At 38.3% G+C, this 19,518-nt stretch overlaps 1 protein-coding gene across 25 annotated transcripts in view; it reads right to left on the bottom strand.

Moving 5' to 3' along the window:
* The window catches only part of RBFOX2 (RNA binding fox-1 homolog 2), a 261,344-nt gene that overhangs the window by 64,869 nt on the left and 176,957 nt on the right, over window positions 1–19,518 (bottom strand). For 18 of the 25 annotated variants that reach the window (XM_060164656.1, XM_060164658.1, XM_060164667.1 and 15 more), the window contains one exon: window positions 170–394. In XM_060164656.1, coding sequence (XP_060020639.1) covers window positions 170–394 — 225 coding nt within the window. Of the gene's footprint in view, window positions 1–169; window positions 395–19,326; window positions 19,354–19,518 lie in introns of all 25 variants that reach the window. The other 7 variants (XM_060164660.1, XM_060164663.1, XM_060164661.1 and 4 more) reach the window with 1 other exon arrangement.

The following is a 19,518-nucleotide window of genomic DNA, read 5'->3' as shown; positions in this document are numbered from 1 at the left end:
TAATTACACTGCTTAGAGTAGAACTGAAATTACATAAGCGCTATGTAATGTAATGTAAATGCAAAACTATTTCAAAGAGTTTTCTGGTGTGATGATTAAAAAGAAGATTTCAATACGACCAACGACGACGACACGCCGCCTTCTGCTCGCCACCTCATCACTCACATACCGTCAGAGATCCGTTCTGTGTGCTGGGTGAGTTGCTGCTCTGCTCCCCGTGGGCTTGCGTGCTTCCATAGAGGGTCAGGTTATGCTCACTGGTCTGGCCGGCATAGTCCTGAGTGTGTGGCACTCCGTATTCTGTGGGAATCCCATTTTGCGGAGGTGGTGGAAATGGGATGGTAGTAAAAGGCTGAACCATTGCGTCAGGAGTTGTTGTTGGCTCCTGGTTACCCTAGAACAAATAGAGAAAGAGAAAATAAGGAGAAAAATTGACTTTAAATTCTCATCATATAATTATTTTTAAGGTGAGTGAACAAAATTCCCTGAATATTCTCTCATTGCTCAGGTAAAATGGAACACTTACTTACTGCCTCAGGATTAGGGGAAATACTGCTATATGTATACTTATAGGTGTATGTATGGAGACACACAAACACACCCAACTTCGGTCTATTTGTGGTTTCTAGACAGGTCTGTGATCATATTAAAGTTGACTAGTTGCCAAAGGGCCAAAGATCTTCCTTTACACCAAAAAATTTTAAATGCCAGGAAACTTCTCACAGAAGATAAATTACAAGAGTTGAAATTCATTTGGACCATTAGTATTTTCCTTAGAACACTCTCTATCCCTTTAGTGATTCTTAGGGGAAAACAAATCAATTTCACTAAATTACAATTCATAGCAATAGGCAGAATGACAGTATAAATTAAATTCTCAAAACCAGACAATATAGACCTCTAGATTTTAAGAACACAGAGTTCAGCAGAAATCATATTATTAAAAAAATTAACCTTTGGATTTCAAGGTAGAGATTTATTTAAGTCTTGGCTACTAGGTTAATAAAAAATAAACCAACAAAAAACCCTTTCCTTAAATTAGAAATAGACAAAAAAATTCCCCAGACAAAAAAATTTCTCATAATTACTGCTAGCATTACAAGGCTAGCAGGATACCTCTCCACATGACATCCATTCCCAGATGTTTACTTGGGATCCAGCGTGATACATGCAATATCACTAAACATACAGTAACTACAGGAAATTGTTAGAAGCCATTTTGGCTCCACAGCCCCTGTCTTACTTCTGTTCAGTCTAAGTTCAGATACAAAAGAGGAGTTTAAACCTTGTGTAAGAGATTTCATAAAGCCCTTTCTTCTCAACAACTGACCTCCTGACCTCCCATTCTATTCCAAAAAAGGCAGAGCCCTTATTTTACTAAAGATATACAAGTCTGCGAAGTCTGGAGCCACTGTTCTTCTGGAAGTAGTTGGCAGAGATGGTCAAATGCTTAAAAATGTTAGCACTTTGATAGGTTTCCCCTTCCCCTATATTTTATTTATTTATTTATTTATTTATTATTATTAGTATTTTTTGCGGTACGCGGGCCTCTCACTGTTGTGGCCTCTCCCGTTGCGGAGTACAGGCTCCGGACGCGCAGGCTCAGCGGCCATGGCTAACGGGCCCACCCGCTCCGCGGCATGTGGGATCTTCCCGGACCGGGGCATGAACCCGTGTCCCCTGCATCGGCAGGCGGACTCGCAACCACTGCGCCACCAGGGAAGCCCCCCCCTATATTTTAGATATCAAATCATTAGGGATCAAAGAAAATCCTCCGAGTCATGAGCATCACTTCCTTCAAACCAGGAAGTAATTATTCTTCTTTCTTTCTCACTCCCGGTTATCCTTTCTCCCCCTCAATTTAAGAAGGGATTCTCTACCCACTGAGAGTTGCAGGAAACAGAACTTCAGCAGCACTGTCTAAACATCATCCCAGGTTTTCAACATTAACTTAATGGCCATTAATAAACTCATACTGTCGCAAACAAAATGAATTGGAGAAAGATCTCACAATATTTTTAAAGGAAGGTTCAACCATCATTACGACAATCTGCATAAAATAAAACAGAACAAATGTACAAAGGCTGTTATAAATAGAGAAATATATAATCATAGATTGGAAAGCTGGATATTCTTAAGATGACCATGCATCCCAAACCCCACAAACACAATCAAAATCTCAGCAGGTATTTTTGCATAAATTGACAAGCTGTTATTAAAATTTATATAGAAATGCAAAGGACCTAGAATAGTCACAACAATTCTGAAAAAGAACACAAACTACCTGAGCTCAAGACTTATAAAGTGATGGTAATCAAAACAGTGTGGTACTGGCTTAAAGACAGACAATAGATAAATGAGATAGAAAAGAATCCAGAGATAGACATAAACATTTACAGCGAATATTTAGGCATCAAGTCAATTCAATGGGCGGAAGGAAAGACTTTTTAATAAGTGAAAAACTGAATACCCAATGGAAAAAAATAAACCTCAACTCTCAACCTGCATATGCAAAAAAAAATTAAAATATAACTACTAAAACTATGAAAATATAAGAAATATTAGGAATATTACTGCAGTGGGGAGGATTCTTAAGTATGATAGGAAACCTACAAACCAGAAAAAAAAAAAAGATTTGGTTACGGAAGTTAGGAAGGAAAGAAGAGAGGATGGGAAGGAGGGGAAGAGTTTAAAGTCAAAAGAAAAACCAACTGGAGAAAATAGCTGCAAAGGTAAGACAGACACACTGGTTACCATCACTAAGTCAAGAGTAAGTTATTCAAACTGATGAGAAACACACAAATCAACAAAAAAAGAGGCAAAGAATATAACTGAACAATTCACAGAAGATGAAATACAAATGGCTGTATGATAAAAGTGCTTAATCTCATTAACAAATTGAAATACATATTAACCATAAGTCCAATTTTTTGTAATCAAATCACAAAAATATTAAAAACTTTTACTGACATATAATTGACATATACATTTAGCTCTCCATATCTGTGGGTTCTGCAGCATGGATTCAAATGACCACAGATTGAAAAATGTTAGGAAAAAAAATTCCAGAAAGTAAAACTTGAATTTGCCATAGTCCAGCTATTAAATTGTATTTACAACTATTTACAGAGCATTTACATTGTCTTAGGTATTATAAGTAATCTAGACATGATTTAAAGTATATGGGAGGATGTGCACAGGTTATATGTAAATACTATGCCATTTATACAAAGGACTTGAGCATCTGTGGATTTTGGTATCTGCAGTGGGTCCTGGAACCAATCCCCTGTGGATACGGAGGGACAATTCTATAATAAACTGCAGCTATTTATTCATAGTGTACAATTTGGTAAGTTCTGAAATACATATGTACACTCATGAAATCATCAGCACAATCAAAACAGTGAACATATCTCTCCAAAATCCCCCAAAGTTTCCTCGTGCTCCTAATAAGTACATATTACTTTTGTAATAAAGCCTACAAAGTATTTTTTATATAAAAGAGAATGACGAAAAATGAAAAATGTAACCAGTAAGAGGAAGCGGAAGCTTCATATGCTGAAGCACTGAATTATTGTGCTGTTCCTAAGAAAATGGTAGTGACATTATCTAGAGACAAAAAGGCTTGTCTTTCATTTTAAAGTTATACAGCATCAAAATTCAGGCTGTCTCTGGTGTCTAAGAATCACGTCTACATGGTACTAAGGATTGCTTTACATAAAAATCCTTCCCTTTATTTAGTTCTTAAAAATTATGCTAGCAAGACCTTAAATTTTTACCCATAATTTTTCAGGGAAAAAATCATTCTTGTTACTCATCACTAAATAAGTTCTTTTCATGATCTCAAGGTCAGGGTATTGTAAATGATTTCTCCTTAGCTATTCTGGGTGTCCTAAGAAGGAAATAAAATAACTCTCTTCCTTCTCTTCCAAATTATTCAGTGCTACCTACCTACCTACCCACGCACCCACCCACCCACATGAAGCACACTGCTTCAGAAGACCTCACGGGATTTGCTGGCCTGAGGACAGATACAAAAGAGAAAATTCCATTTCAGGTGGGTCGGTGAATGAAGGTGAATAAGAGCGCCAAAGGTGTCCATAGATCTACACTCCAACTCTAGGCATAAATATACTCTTAGAGACACAGGACGGGTCTACGAAATAACACACCAAGGCTAAAAGACACTGTTGCCCAGCTATGATGAACACAGCAAAGGGGACTTCTAATGCTCCGACTGTGCTCCTTTCTCTTCTCTTTCACCACAGCCTCCATTCTCCACCTCAGCCCTGCTGGGGACGCTGCTCCGGCACACAAAGCACAGTACTAACTCTCCCGCAGAGGCAGTCTTGATAAAGCTGGCTCAGTCAACTGAATAAACATGTCAATTAGCAGTGGGAGATGGGGGAAGGAAGGTCAAACCTTCTTCTAGGATCCACGTGTGGCCTTGGCACTATGTGTTTCAAAGAAATGCAAGACAGGCAGAGGCTGAACTATTTCTCCCCCGCAAAAAGGGAAATGCAAACCTCTGTTAGGAGGTCAAGAAGAAATTCTTGGTAGTTTATTTTGTTACACACAGGAATTTTTTTTTTAAATGTTAAAAAACACTATGTTTATATACTATAGGAATGAAATTCGGATAGGAGTGATTTTGCATTTAGCTCATACACTCTGCAATGTCTAAAAATTTCCCCAGGCATACATTATTATAATTTAAAAATGTTATATGGTTTTCAGACTTCTATTAAATTTCCAGGCTATATTCCAAAGTTATAAGTTCAAATCTACTGTATAGCACAGGGAACGCTACTCAATGCTCTGTGTGATCTAAATGGGAAGGAAATCCAAAAAGGAGGGGATATATGTATACGTATAGCTGATTCACTTTGCTGTACAGTAGAAACTAACACAACATTGTAAAGCAAGTATACTCCAATAAAAATTAATTTAAAAACAAACAAACAACAAAAAAACAAAGTTACAAGTTCAGGAGAGAAGCACTACAGCTCACGGACAAACTATGAGAGATAACAGTCCACATGATTATTTCTAGGCAAGAATTTACCTCTAAGTTTATATGAAAATGTTTTAATGTCACAGGCTAAGCAGTTTAAGTATATCTCATCTGAGAAAATGAATTAACTTTTTCTTGTAGCCCACAAAACTAGACACAATTTCTCTTTTTCCTAATTTAGTAGTCTATTAACTTTCTTGTCCACAAGATTAAAAAATAGACAATAGGGAGTACTATGCAAATAAAATTTCTACCTCGCCTAACAAGAATCTAATAAAGATTTATCTACAACTCCTTTCTTCCCTAGAAAATAAATTAAGATTTTATGTGAAAGATGAGAGGAAAAATAAACTACAGTTACCTTTTAGTTCTTATCAGTGTATCCAATTAAAATGAAAATGCTCTGAAAGAAGGACTATTTTTTATTCTGCCCTGTACCCCTCACGGTGCCCAGGACAGTCCTGTGCCACAGGTATCCCAGGGTTTGTAGACTTGTACACCTCCCTCACATCTCTGCTCAAATGTCAACTCCCCGACCACGCCATTTAAAACTTCAACCCCTATTTCTCCTTATCCCCTCATAACAATAATAATATTTTTTTCAATAAAGCAGAACATGTAAGATGGTGTCCCCATTGTGTGGAAACCTAACTGTGAGGACAGAAAGAGCAGAATGCATCCAATCCTCCTACTATCCACATGAATTCACTACAGGGATTGGCAGGAAATTATAAACAGAGACATTCTTTGGTTAACTGCCTTTCCAGAAGCAACATAATTTACAACTATACTAAAAAGTCAGATTTTCCAAATTTCAGAAAAACCTACCTACATTTCTAACTCTCTGGTTGAAAAAGTAAGAAGACACAAATGAGTGAGAAGACTGTTTTTCTAAAGTTATTATTATTATTTTTTTGCGGTACACGGGCCTCTCACTGTTGTGGCCTCTCCCGGTGCAGAGCACAGGCTCCGGACGCGCAGGCTCAGCGGCCATGGCTCACGGGCCCAGCAGCTCCGCGGCATGTGGGATCTTCCTGGACCGGGGCACGAACCCGTGTCCTCTGCATCGGCAGGCGGACTCTCAACCACTGAGCCACCAGGGAAGCCCTAAAGTTATTTTTAAATGACTGGAAAAAAAAACCTCTGAAGAGAGCTACATGAAACAGACAAATCCGGGTTATATTTGATATTTCAGTAATCCTTCAACAAACCAATTCAATACTCTGCCATCTCACTGTCATTATATTATCTACACAAAAGTTTAAGGAGAGAAATTAAATATTGAGAGGACAAAAACAGTATTTTATTTCACACAGAATGCAGGCCACTGCAACTCAACGATTTTAGTGATGCTGTTTTTGAGTAAGGTTCAAGATGATAACCGTGCAGGAAAGGACCGTGTAAATTATGAAGACATAATAATTTTTGAAAATGTATTATTTGCCAATGCAAACAAATTTGTTTATTCCACTACTTTCACATTACCTAAAATATTATCAAATCCATCTGAGACCCAACAAATTTCGTATTTCACAAAGGGCAATGCTGGAGTGTATGGTTAGAAGATCATTTGAATCCTAGCTCTGCCACTTACCATAGCTGTAAACATTTAAACATGTTACTACCTACTTTCTCTGTGCTCCAGTTTCTTAATCTGTAAAATAGCAATGTTAATGCCATTATACTGTTGTGAAAAACCGGTAACATTAAGCGATTAAAACCCTAGACTCTCAATAAAAGTTGTTCTCAACCACTACAAGCACCAGGTAGACTGCGGGGCCAACCTTCCACAACTTAGTAAAGTATTAAAATCCTACTGAATGTCACTGTAATGGACGTCACGTGAAATTAAAAAACAACCCTTAATGACCATGTATTTGTGAGAACAATATTTAAGAAAACAAACTACAGGGACTCCCTGGTGGTCCAGTGGTTAAGACTCCGTGCTTCCAATGCAGGGCATGCAGGTTCTATCCCTGGTCGGGGAACTAAGATCCCACATGCCACTCAGCATGGCCAAAAAAATAAAAAAGAAAAGAGAAAGAAAACTACAGATATACAAAACTTATTACAGTGATAGGGAAACCAACTAGCAAAGAAGAAAAATCCACTGAAGAAGTTTCTAGAATGATCAACTAGCTGGAAGAGATATTTGAAATTCCATTTCAATTCTAAGACATGTACTAAATAACTACTGTGGGTACATAGCTGTTTTAGGCACTGAAGACATTATAACAGAAGTTAAAAATTTGCCTCTTAGGAGTTTACAATCACATTAGGGAGGCTACTGTAAACGTGTGCAAAATTTCAATACAATTCAGAACAATATGTATGTACCACATAGGTGACACAAACCAAGGTTCACTACTGCCTACTAAATACATTCTAAACTCCTCTAGACCCTCTCTCACCTGTATTAGCAGCTTATATTCAATGAATGCTTCTTAGGTGTCTGGCAATATTCTAAGCACTTTATATATATTAACTCATTTAATTCTCACAACCCTAAAAGGTAGGTATTTTACATTATTCTCCTTTTACTGATAAAGAAACTGACATTTTCAAAGGTTAATAAGTATCTTATCCAAAACCACTCAGCTAACCACTCAAATCCAAATCTAAGCCAATTCCACAGCTGATGTTGCTAGTCACTACTCCTTGTGGCAGCTCCAGTGGGGTCCTCAACCATTTGTCCCCAGTCATATCGTACACAACTCCTAACTATAATTCTGTATTGCAATGAATTTAGAATATTCCCTAACTATGGTGCTTTCCCAAATCACAGCCAGGCTGCAACAGTAGGGATCTGTGTCTTTCCCCCATGCTATATCCTCTATCATGAATATTCATTATACTAAAAAACTCAGCAACTCAAGTAATCTCTTCTCCATGAAGCCATCCTTAGAGAAGAAGGATGGTAGAAAGCAGGAGTCAGCACACGTTTTCTATGAAGGACCAGACAGAAATGTTTCAGGCCTTCTGGACTGTATGGTCTCTGATGCAACTCCTCTGCTGTTAGTAGATAACAGCCCTAGGTAACACATAAACAAATGAGCGTGGCTGTGTTCCAGGAAAACCTCATTCACTGACACTGAAATATTATTCCTCTTTTGATTTTTTTCTTAACCATTTTAAAACGTGAGAATGTCATGAGCCTTACAAAAGCAGACAGTGGGCCTGACTTGGCCTGCAGGCCATAGTTTGTTGACGCCAGGTATAAAAGAAAGAGATTACGCTTTAGACCCAAATAAACCTGGGATCGAACCCTGACTCTGGGACCTCTTAGTTGTGTGACTTTGGACAAGAAACTAAGCCTCAGTTTTGTCAACTATAAAATGGACATAACAGAATTTACTGTGAGGTTGAAGTGAAATTAAAAAATCAAAAGTACCTAACTAGTACAGTGTCTAATAATAGCGGACCTTCAGTTAGTGTTTGCATTTGCCCTTTCCAGTTTGAAATAATTCCTCCACTCCTATATTCTCATAGCATTTAGCATGCACTACTAACACATACATGACATTTAAATTCAAAGCCTTATATTTAACATACCTAGATATGTGTCTCATCTCTCCTATTAGATTAAAAGCTTCATTATAATGAGTGGGGTCAGTTTTGTACAATGTAGAATCAAATATGGTGCCTAATAAATATTAAGTGTTACCATTTTTTAAATAAAGGAAGATTAAGATGGAAAGTCACATATATGCGCACTGCAGTGAACTGCTTTGTTTGGCTACAGTAGAGAGCGCCATGAGGGATAATACATAATGAAACAAATGTTATCTTGGGTTGATATCAAGTGGGAGAAGAGTGTTAGGGAAGGAAGACAGAACTGGTAGAATATTATTAGTAACGAAAGGAATCAACATTTATGTGCTTGTGCTTTAGACACATGGTTGTGCAAATATAGGAGTTAGGGATGATGTCCTTCTCCTTTAAATCACATGGAGTAACAGAGGTGATACGTTATCTATAGTCTTCTGGTGTTCAATGTGAAATACGCTAAATGTTTTAATTCTATATTCAAACGTACTATCACAGTAAATAGGTCCCGTCAAACAGGAGAAATGTATAACCCAAGGACCAAGATTCAACCCTTTTATCAGTCAGTCTCCCACAGCAATCCCAGAACTTCAACAATCACCCACCTAGGACAGTGACTTCCAACTATTTTTTAGGTCCAACCATGCCCTTTCTCCCAAGCTTTCATGGGAGGTAAAGTAAAAAGAAGAAAGAATATGAGCCTGAAGAACAGACCTTGGTTCAAATCCCAACTATACCTCCTACCAGATATGGATGAATTACCTCAATCCTTTCTAGCCTGTTTCTTCATCTGCAAACCGGTTCTCTATTTAGAGAGTTGTGTGAAGATTGTTCACATGAGAACAAGTCAAACTCTTTATCTGGGGCCCAGCTTCCCAGCTGATTAGGTCCAGGTCTTCTGGGTGCCCATTTCCCACCCATCTCGGGTCCTTCCGCTCTCAGCATCCCACTAACATTACAAACTCTGTATGTCGAAAAACTGAATCTGTTACGTTCTTTTTCTTATTTCTGCTGATGAGTTAACCACCTTTCCAGTCAACTAGACTTACTTGGAACCTCTCCATTATCCTTTGGGATATTTTGCTCTGTGTACTGAGTATCCCAATACCCAAATCAGTTAGATACTGATGATTTTTTTTTTTTTTTTTTTTGCGGTACGCGGGCCTCTCACTGTTGTGGCCTCTCCCATTGCGGAACACAGGCTCCGGACGCGCAGGCTCTGCGGCCATGGCTCACGGGCCCAGCCGCTCCGCGGCATGTGGGATCTCCCCGGACCGGGGCACAAACCCGTGTCCCCTGCATCGGCAGGCGGACTCTCAACCACTGCGCCACCAGGGGAGCCCGATACTGATGATTTTAACTACTATTTCTCGGCAGTGAAGAACCATCAAAATAGGGGAATAGCAGAAGCACAGCTCATATAATAACAGTATGTGGAATGTACTAGAGGGGGGGACAACCAGGAGGCTTTTGTAACATATTGCAGAAGACAGGTGGGCCTAGGCAAATGTAGTGGGGCAAAGGAAACTGAATCAAGAGATGCTGCGTGGTGGAATTACAAGAATTTGGCAACCAACCAGTTACAGGGAACGAGGAGGAACAGGATGATTTTTTTTTTTTAAGATTTATAGCTGCAGACTCACTATTCAGGACCTATTAAGCCATTCATCTTTATCAATACTTCAAAGAAAAGTTTTTTTGATTATTTACAAGTTACACTGGGGTAAATGAGTCTGCTTTATCGTTTCTTAAGCATATTCTCTGTTTTTACTGAATTATTCTGAGTATTATTTGAATCAATTATTTACTCACATTTAAACATTTACAACATGCTAGTCTTTAACATGGCAGGGAGGGGAGGCAAAATGGCAAAAATAAGATTTTGCTTTTGTAGGACCAAATTTTAAAAGGTGAGAAAGGCACATAAACTAATAATTATATCAATGTTATTTGTGCTACAAATAAAGCTAAGCATAAAGTACTATAAGAAAGGCCCCAAATATAATTGCCTTCATTTTCCTAGGATAATTAAAGTCTGTGTAATCTTAAGGACAGAAAGGTATTTTTGTTTGTTTGTAATCTTGAGTCTCACTTATATACCTAATCCGCTGTTGTGCTACCAACCACAGGCTGCAAATCCTATCTTAACAGAAAAGTTTCCCAATTCTCACATTATATCTATGCTCAGAATAGATCACCGATAGAAACAGATCAATATTAATTTTATTCAAACCATCACAAAAAGAATCATTTAGTTTTTTTAGATAGAGCATCTTCTCACAAGTTTATCATTGCCAATGTCACTAATCGTTTTCCTAACGCTATAGATAAATGGACATTAATTCTCTAGGTTTGTAACAGAGGAAAAATATTTTTGCCTCAAGTATTTTATAAATTATATTATTTTTATCCCCTGCGAATTGCTCAGATAGGCTCAGATTTCAAGCTCTACTTGCTTTTGTAAAAAACTTTACAAAAAGCTCTCAGTTGACAATACCTAAGAAAAGGCCTGTCATTCTTCTCAGTTCTTCTACTAAAAGCAGTGACTTCTGCCCAGACATCTGTGACCCAAGGGAAAAAAGAGCTATAAAACTATTAATGCAGAAAGATAAGAACAGAACATTGGATTTAAGATGATCTAGAATCAATTAAAATAATTTTAAACAACTCTGTAGAAGAATGATAGACCAAGAAGAAAACCCAGAGAAATAAAGTGCATGAATAAACGTGTACAAAGACAAAACAATGCCAGTTTACTAGGCACAAAGTGAAATTCATTCTAGATTCTTAATTTACCTACATGCTTAAATTTAACAGTGGCAAAAGTCAGACTAAAGTAAATAATGTATTTTCTCTTTTACAGTGAATATAAATTATACCCAGAGCCATAAGATGTCAGATAATCTGTAGGTAAGTTAGAATTTAGGAGGGAAAACCTATACATGAAGCTTCCATGTAGCCTCCAATTTTTATGTTCAGGTTGAATTCTAACAGTTCATTTTTCATTTGGTTGTCTGTAGCTTAGTAGATGGCCAGGATCCCAAGGAAACTCACAAAAACAGATTTAATGATTATATGATAATCACTATAGTAATAAAAGGCCAATCACCAACTGAAATACTCATTTTACGGGAAAGTATTTCTGATTCCAAAAAAGGAATCCAGGGACACATCTATTCCTGCTGCAGTCTCAACAATAAGATCACCAACCCCATGCGGTAGGGACCCAGCCCCTCACACCCACAAACCCATCTTTTACCTGGTTCCTTGAAAGCAGAGATTCCCATATTTTATTGTTCATAACAACCACTCTGGGGACATATTTTTAAAAAATCACTACCCTTTCCCCACAGATTATGTTTCAGTGCATTGGAGTAGGAGCCTGGTACTACTCACTACTCCAGTAGGTGGTTTGGGTACCACGCTGAGAAACACTGCTTTAGTGGCTTTGGCTGGCAGAATGGGAGAGAATTATGGTGGTGGCAGGTGCCTCCAGAAAATACGCAGAAGCATCTACACCTCTAGAAGAAGGGAAGACACTAGGGAGAGAGTAAGCTATGAGAAGAAGGTAATAGTGGCCATAAATGTAGATCACCTGAAAGTAGAGAATTACCTTATATGGAACCCACAGATAAGAGAATAAACACCAGTTTTTGTTGTTTTTTAATGTAAACCTACTGAAATGCAAGCCTAACAATGGGTCCTTCTTTTTAGAGTGGATATAACTGAGGAACAAGGACACAAAGTTTTGAGAGTGCTACAGCCACATAAAGGGGAGACGGAGTGTAGGAGGGGACCGAGAGCAATTTTAAGCTCTTGCCAACAGATGATAAATAAAAATAAAACAGGAAATACAATATACTTTACCTTCATGCTTAGACTAAAAATCAATTACAGGATCTGGTACTAGTACAATACTAAGGAAGGTACACAGTCTTGGCCAACAAGAATATTGCAAACATACTACCAAATCACTTGTCTTAAAAATACACACACACACACACACACACACACACACACACACACACACCCCTCTTTCAAATTACTCGAGAGAAAAGCCAGCCTGACCTCTCCCTTGAGGCTGCGTTTTGCCATCTCAAAGCAATAAATATTTAAACAGAAAAAATAAATATTTCAGAACAAAGTCATTCAAACCCAATGTCTATTAGGTTAAAAATGACAAGCCCTGTAATAGTCTTAATGTCTCCAACCTCTTAAGAGCTCTTTCTTCCAATCTCCTTAAAGCAGTATTTAGAACCTCAAACATCCCATGAATCTTGTCTTCCACCGGCAACAAGAGACCACAAGAGATACTCCGGGTCAGCTACCTGCTTCCTTGGAAATGAAAGGTCCTTACACACAATTAATGGTTGGCTGTCTATTCTAGTCAATGTAATTGGTGATTTCTACAATGCATGGATGATTATACTTTTTCTCAACCAAACTTTTCACTACAATTTAAATTAATTTACTCTTTATTGTGTCTTCATGGGCAATTAAGTTTGCATCTTCTCTAGATGTTAAACTGGAATATCCTTGAAAACAGCCACAACTCAGGTTCAGAATAAAACATTAGCAAGATTTTGTAGTGTGCCCTGAATAATAAATAGTTAATCATTCTTTACAGATTTTTGCATTGGGTATTCTATTATAGTCTACTTTAAAATGAGAAATTCGGGGCTTCCCTGGTGGTGCAGTGGTTGAGAGTCTGCCTGCCGATGCAGGGGACACGGGTTCGTGCCCCGGTCCGGGAAGACCCCACATGCGGCGGAGCAGCTGTGCCCGTGAGCCATGGCCGCTGAGCCTGCGCGTCCGGAGCCTGTGTTCTGCAACGGGAGAGGCCACAACAGTGAGAGGCCCACGTACCACAAAAAAAAAAAAAAAGAGCAATTCGTATGATATATATATATATATATATATATATATATATATATATATAGTAACAGACAAAATTTTTCCCTATACCCTTCCCAGGACAAAATGGCATTTTGTCTGCAACCATAGTTAACATGATGGTTTACTTTTCCTCTATTCATTTCACAAGTAAAGCCCCTAAGTAGATCAGGGACTGAATCATATACTTCTTTATTGTAGCTTCCTCACCAAATGATAAGCGCATTGTAATCGATCTTTAGAAAATACATGCTAAATTGAATTAACCAGGTAGTTGAATATCTGCTTCTGAAGCAGTCGGCAAAAACGATAGGGACCTTTCTCTCAATAGCTTTAGGAACTCTGCTGAAAGCTCACTACAATATAACCAGTCATAAATATTTACTGTTAAATAAATAAATATATATATATTAATTGAAAAGCTACATGTGAGAGTCCATGTTATGTACCGTGGGAAATGAAAAGGAAAATGAGAGTCTCTGCTCTCATCAACTCTCACCCAGGTTAACCCAAGAACCTTTCTTTTAATAGTTCTCCTTTCTTCTAACTTAACCTCAACCTAATGAATTTTCCAAGCAGCTGCCAGAATGAGCTTTCTAAAATAAAACCTAAATCAGATATTGCTAATTAATTCTCTTCTTAAAATCCTACATTCCTCAATGCCTACAGGTCAAGTCCAAATACCTCTGTATGGAAGTCATGCCCCTTGCATACTTCATCTATTCGACTTCAATTCTTGCCATCAAATATTTATTGAGTACTTACCATGCATTATTAGACACTTTGTTCTAGGTGCTGGGGAGATAACAGTGATTAAAAAGACAAAGTTCCTGCCCTTATGGAGTTTACATTCTAGTGGGGGGGGGGAATAATAAACAGGCAAGCAACACAAGAAACAGAAGGTGTGGTATGGAGAGAAACGAAGCAAAAGTGTGCAGGGAGTATCAGGTTGGGGGGATAGAGGACCCTCTAAACTACTGATTAGATTTTATCTTTCAATATTTGAAATTCATTTTTCCCCCAAATGCATTCTAAAAGATCTTTGACATTTATTTCCAGGGTGTTTTGGGTAATCTATTTTCCATTCTTAAAGTTAATTTTTATTTTTATGAAATTAGTACATGTACTAATAGCAAACCGAATGGGTACAGAAGAGTTTATGATAGAAAATGGCAGCCTCCTACCTCTCCTTCCTTTCATCAGCCCTCTTGGGAGTGGCCCTCTTCTAATGGTTTCTTAAAAGGCAGAGGCTCCAAGGCTGGAGGCTACCCTAGGGGTTACTGACTCCTTACCTCTCCAGACTTAGATGCCACGTCAATCTGCAGATCTGTGCACAGAACATAGGACTTGGCCTCCCCATGAGGTCACTGAAAGGATCAGGTGTGTTGACCGTTTGTATGGCAAACTTTGACCAAACGGAAGAGGAGCAGGAGATGAGAGGAAACCAGTAGATAAAAAACATCTCCACATTTCCTTCCAATGGACTGGGCAGAGGAGCGGCAGTCTATACAACCTCTCTGAAGACTTCTACTGAAACTAAGTCATCAGCAGTGTCTTTTACAAAGCTCTGGCCGACCTTTCTTCCTTGTTGTCATTCCCCCTTCCTCCCCTTGCTTTCCTGAGATCATACTCCCCAATAAGGTATTGTCTCCGGCTCTATTTTCTAGGGAACATGGGCTAAGGAAATCATCGGAGACTTATCTCTCGTATTTTCCATCTTCGCATCTTAAAGCTCTGCATCTTGGGAGATAGCTTTAACTCTACTTTCTTTCCTTCTATGGCATGTTTTCTTTTGACTATCACATTCTTAATCTCTCATGCTCTTTCTCATTCTCAAACTGTTCCCTTCTCATTACACCCAGAACAGGTTTTATGAACGCATTCCGTTCTTTAATCTGACTACATTAGTTAGAATACTTCTTTAAATCTTTCTCTGTTCCCTGGATTATCTGTTTCCCCTAGGGTCAGGTTTTCTTTTTGTTTCTTCTCTTTCGTGCTGAAAGTTCCTCTCATATGACTAAGGAACCTCATGCACTGGTGACCCAGGTATAAGGACTTGGTTAGCTGGTGTGGATTTCCTCTGCTATCATATAAGGAAATCTGTTCTCTTATTAGGTCTTTTCCTGGAATTAAAATTCTAACTGGGACCTCAGTATGAGATAAGGAAGAGCATGGCAGCGGGCGACTTCGTTTTAGTGCATGCTACTAGGAAAGTGTGGAATGACCTCCTCCTACCCTCCGAATATCAGATTAAAGGAAGGGGTGACAATATCTAATACAAAAAGAATTAAATTTCCCCAAATATTCTGATCAACTTATTTGAGTCAAACAATCTGGGGTTTTTGTTTTTCCTTTTTTTAATGCTGGAGAAAAGAGGCAGCATAGTAAATGATGGGGCTGGCTACTTCCACTGGAACATCTCCAAGAGATTTGTGTGTTCCCCAAATAGCTGCTTGCTCTAAAATCCTCCTTTCTTCTAACCAAATAAAGCATCCATTTCCAAAATGACATTATATTTTAAGTATTACTTGATTTAAGTAATAAGCACTAGAATATATGTGACTACCCAATTTAACTCTTCTGGTTTTGCACTTGTCATGAATTAACAAGTTAAAGTTCATTAATTCAATCAAGAAGTATTATTATATACTAAATTGAACCAGATACAATAATAAACACTGGCAATATAGTCCCAATCCTGAAAGAAACTACAGTCTGATGGAAAAAACAGACAAATGTATTCACAATTACAGTAATACATACTATGGACTAAGAGAACAATACATATACAACGCCAAGGAAGCACAAAAAAGGGACAACTCTGTGAGACAGGGCAAGCTCTCTGAAGTAAGTGAAGTCTCAGCTAAATCTTTAAGGCAAGAAATTATTCCTGTGGGAGAAAGAGGTATTCTGGCCCAAAGTAATAATACGTGAAAAATAATATATGAAGAAATATATGAAAAGCAGTAAGGTACAAAATATGGCATATTTGGGGAATTGCAAGTGGTTCAGATTTGGGGGTAGAGTGAAGGGAGAAAACAAGTGAGGAAAGGAAAAGAATCTTCAAATTTTCTGGGAGGAAAAATGAGAGAGCAAGTCAGGGTTTCACCCTAACGGGGATCCAAGATGACCCATCAAAGCTGCTAGAAACTGTGTCCCTGTCATCAAGCTATATGGGAAAACCTTCCTTCTACTAAAAACCAGGGAGGACTGCATCCCTCTGAATCAGGGGTTGGCAAACTATGGCTTTGGTCCAAAGCTGGCCCACCACACGTTTTTGCACAACCTAAAAGCTAAGAGTAGTTTTTACATTTTCAACTAGTTGAAAAAATTTTAAAAAAAGAATATTTTGTGGGCTTCCCTGGTGGCGCAGTGGTTGAGAGTCCGCCTGCCGATGCAGGGGACACGGGTTCGTGCCCCGGTCCGGGAAGATCCCACGTGCCGCGGAGCGGCTAGGCCCGTGAGCCGTGGCCACTGAGCCTGCGCGTCCAGAGCCTGTGCTCTGCAATGGGAGAGGCCACAACAGTGGGAGGCCTGCGTACCGCAAAAAAAAAAAAAAAAAAGAATATTTTGTGACACATGGAAGTAATATGAAATTAAAATTTCAGTGTTTATAAAGTTTAACTAATGAAGTGAGAGAGTGGCATGGACATATATACACTACCAAATGTAAAATAGATAGCTAGTGGGAAGCAGCTGCATAGCACAGGGAGATCAGCTCAGTGCTTTGTGACCACCTAGAGGGGTGGGAGAGAGAGGGTAGGAGACGCAAGAGGGAGGAGATATGGGGATACATGTATATGTACAGCTGATTCACTTTGTTCTATAGCAGAAACTAAGACACCATTGTAAAGCAATTACACCCCAACAAAGATGTTAAAAAAAAATAAAGTTTAACTAGAACATAGCCACACCCATTCACTTACCTATCATCCATGACTACTTTCTTGTTACAACAGCAGAACTGAACAGTTGTAACAGAAACAGCGTGGTTTGCAAAGCCAAAACTATTTACTATCTAGCCATTATGGAAAAAGTTTATGGATTTCTGCTCTAAGTTAGGAGTCTTTCAAAGTCTCATCTCCTTCAATTAAGTCTCAGCTTATCGGTTCAGAAGTTCTTATAAGAAATCTCATACAATATTAGATAAAAGACTAGTTACATTATTTGTGGATATAAAAGTATTATTTTTAATTTCATAAAGTAATGATTGATTTCCATTTCCATATTTTCTTCTTAACAATTCCTTTATATACGAAATATCAAATTTTGCTTGCAGAACTTTATCCTGCAGTTCTAAATGAATTAAATATCTCCAGTTATATGATTTCAAGTTGTAATTTTTAAAACTGCATTTCCTTCTGTTAACAGCAGTCTAGCTATACTTATTTCCTGGACCATTAATTAAATAAGAAATGTTATTCTAATATTCTGAAACTGGTAGCCCTTTGAAAAAATTCAAGAGGAATGATGAAAAGCATAATATGCCAAAGTAAGCTAATCTAAGACTATTTCTAAGGCATTTGATTTATAATAAGGATTGTTAAATCGGAATATTTTTCAAGGGTTTAATTTATTTTTTGGTTGTGTTTTACTTCTATTCTCAATAGAAAAATAAGATCATGATTCACTGTTGCTACTGATTTAAAAGACTCTATAATTCCCAATTTTGGCTCTTCAACACTCTTTTTTTTTTATTTTTTTATTTTTATTTATTTTTTTTTTCAACACTCTTTTTTTAAAAATTTTTTTTTGCGGTACGTGGGCCTCTCACTGCTGTGGCCTCTCCCATTGCGGAGCACAGGCTCCCGTCGTGCAGGCCCAGCGGCCATGGCTCACGGGCCCAGCCGCTCCGCAGCATGCGGGATCCTCCTGGACCGGGGCACGAACCCGTGTCCCCTGCATCGGCAGGCGGACTCTCAACCACTGCGCCACCAGGGAAGCCCTCAACACTCTTTTTTGATACAATTTCAACATCTCAAGAGAGGTGATCAAATTTACTTTTGCTGATTTTTAATATATCATCTGTTGGTCCAATTGGCATCTTCAAAACAGTATTTCTAAAAAATAAGTTTAAAAAGTGAAAATTTCAGTGTTAGTAACCTTTGAGGGATCTGGGCAAGACCTAGAAAAGTTAGAAGGCAAGTAGATTCTTGCCAATCAGCTCACAGCATGCTTTAGAATGGAGAAGAAAAACAATATTCTACTTAAGAGTTGAGGGTAATATACTCTTATATTGAAGTTATAAATTGCTGACAAGGGCTTCCCTAGTGGTGTAGTGGTTAAGAATCCGCCTGACAACGCAGGAGACATGGGTTCGAGCCCTGGTCCGGGAAGATCCCACATGCTGTGACGCAACTAAGCCCATGCGCCATAACTACTGAAGCCCACACGCCTGAGAGTCCGTGCTCTGCAACAAGAGAAGCCACCGCAATGAGAAGCCTGCGTACCACAACAAAGAGTAGCCCCCACTCGCCACAACTAGAGAAAGCACACGCACAGCAACGAAGACCCAACGCAGCCAAAAATAAATAAATAAATTTTAGAATAAATAAATTGCTGACAACACTGCATGGTCAATAGGCTATGAAAACTGAGTAAACGCAACATGCTATCAAAAACCAAAACTTATAACAAAGATATGATACCTAATAATACTCATAACTACTTAGTAATTGGATATAAATGATAAATCATTCATATAAATTGTCATAATTAGTCCAGAACAGTAAAGACTATAGAAACCATATGGTTTCATATCTATGAGGAATAATTCAAGGAGGTAGGTAAGATGAGTACCAAGAACAGAAGATTGAAGGGAACACTTAGCAGTTATTTTCAAATACTTGGGTTTTATGAAGAGATTAACTAACCACTCCATGTGACTCTGGATGACAGAACTAGAAACAATGAGAAGACAATAATGAAAACAGATTTTAGCTCACCATAAGGAAAACATTTCTACTTTGTAACAGCCAACAATGGAACTCTTTACCTATGAGGCTTGTAGTATAATGGAAGAGTATGCAAATTTGGAATTAAATGGATCTCATATTTGGAACCTA

This window comes from Lagenorhynchus albirostris, chromosome 11, assembly GCF_949774975.1.
Source record: "Lagenorhynchus albirostris chromosome 11, mLagAlb1.1, whole genome shotgun sequence".
In the NCBI taxonomy this organism is placed as follows: Eukaryota; Metazoa; Chordata; class Mammalia; order Artiodactyla; family Delphinidae; genus Lagenorhynchus; species Lagenorhynchus albirostris.
Note: the sequence above shows the minus strand (reverse complement) of the source record. Positions and strands in the feature narration are given on the sequence as shown.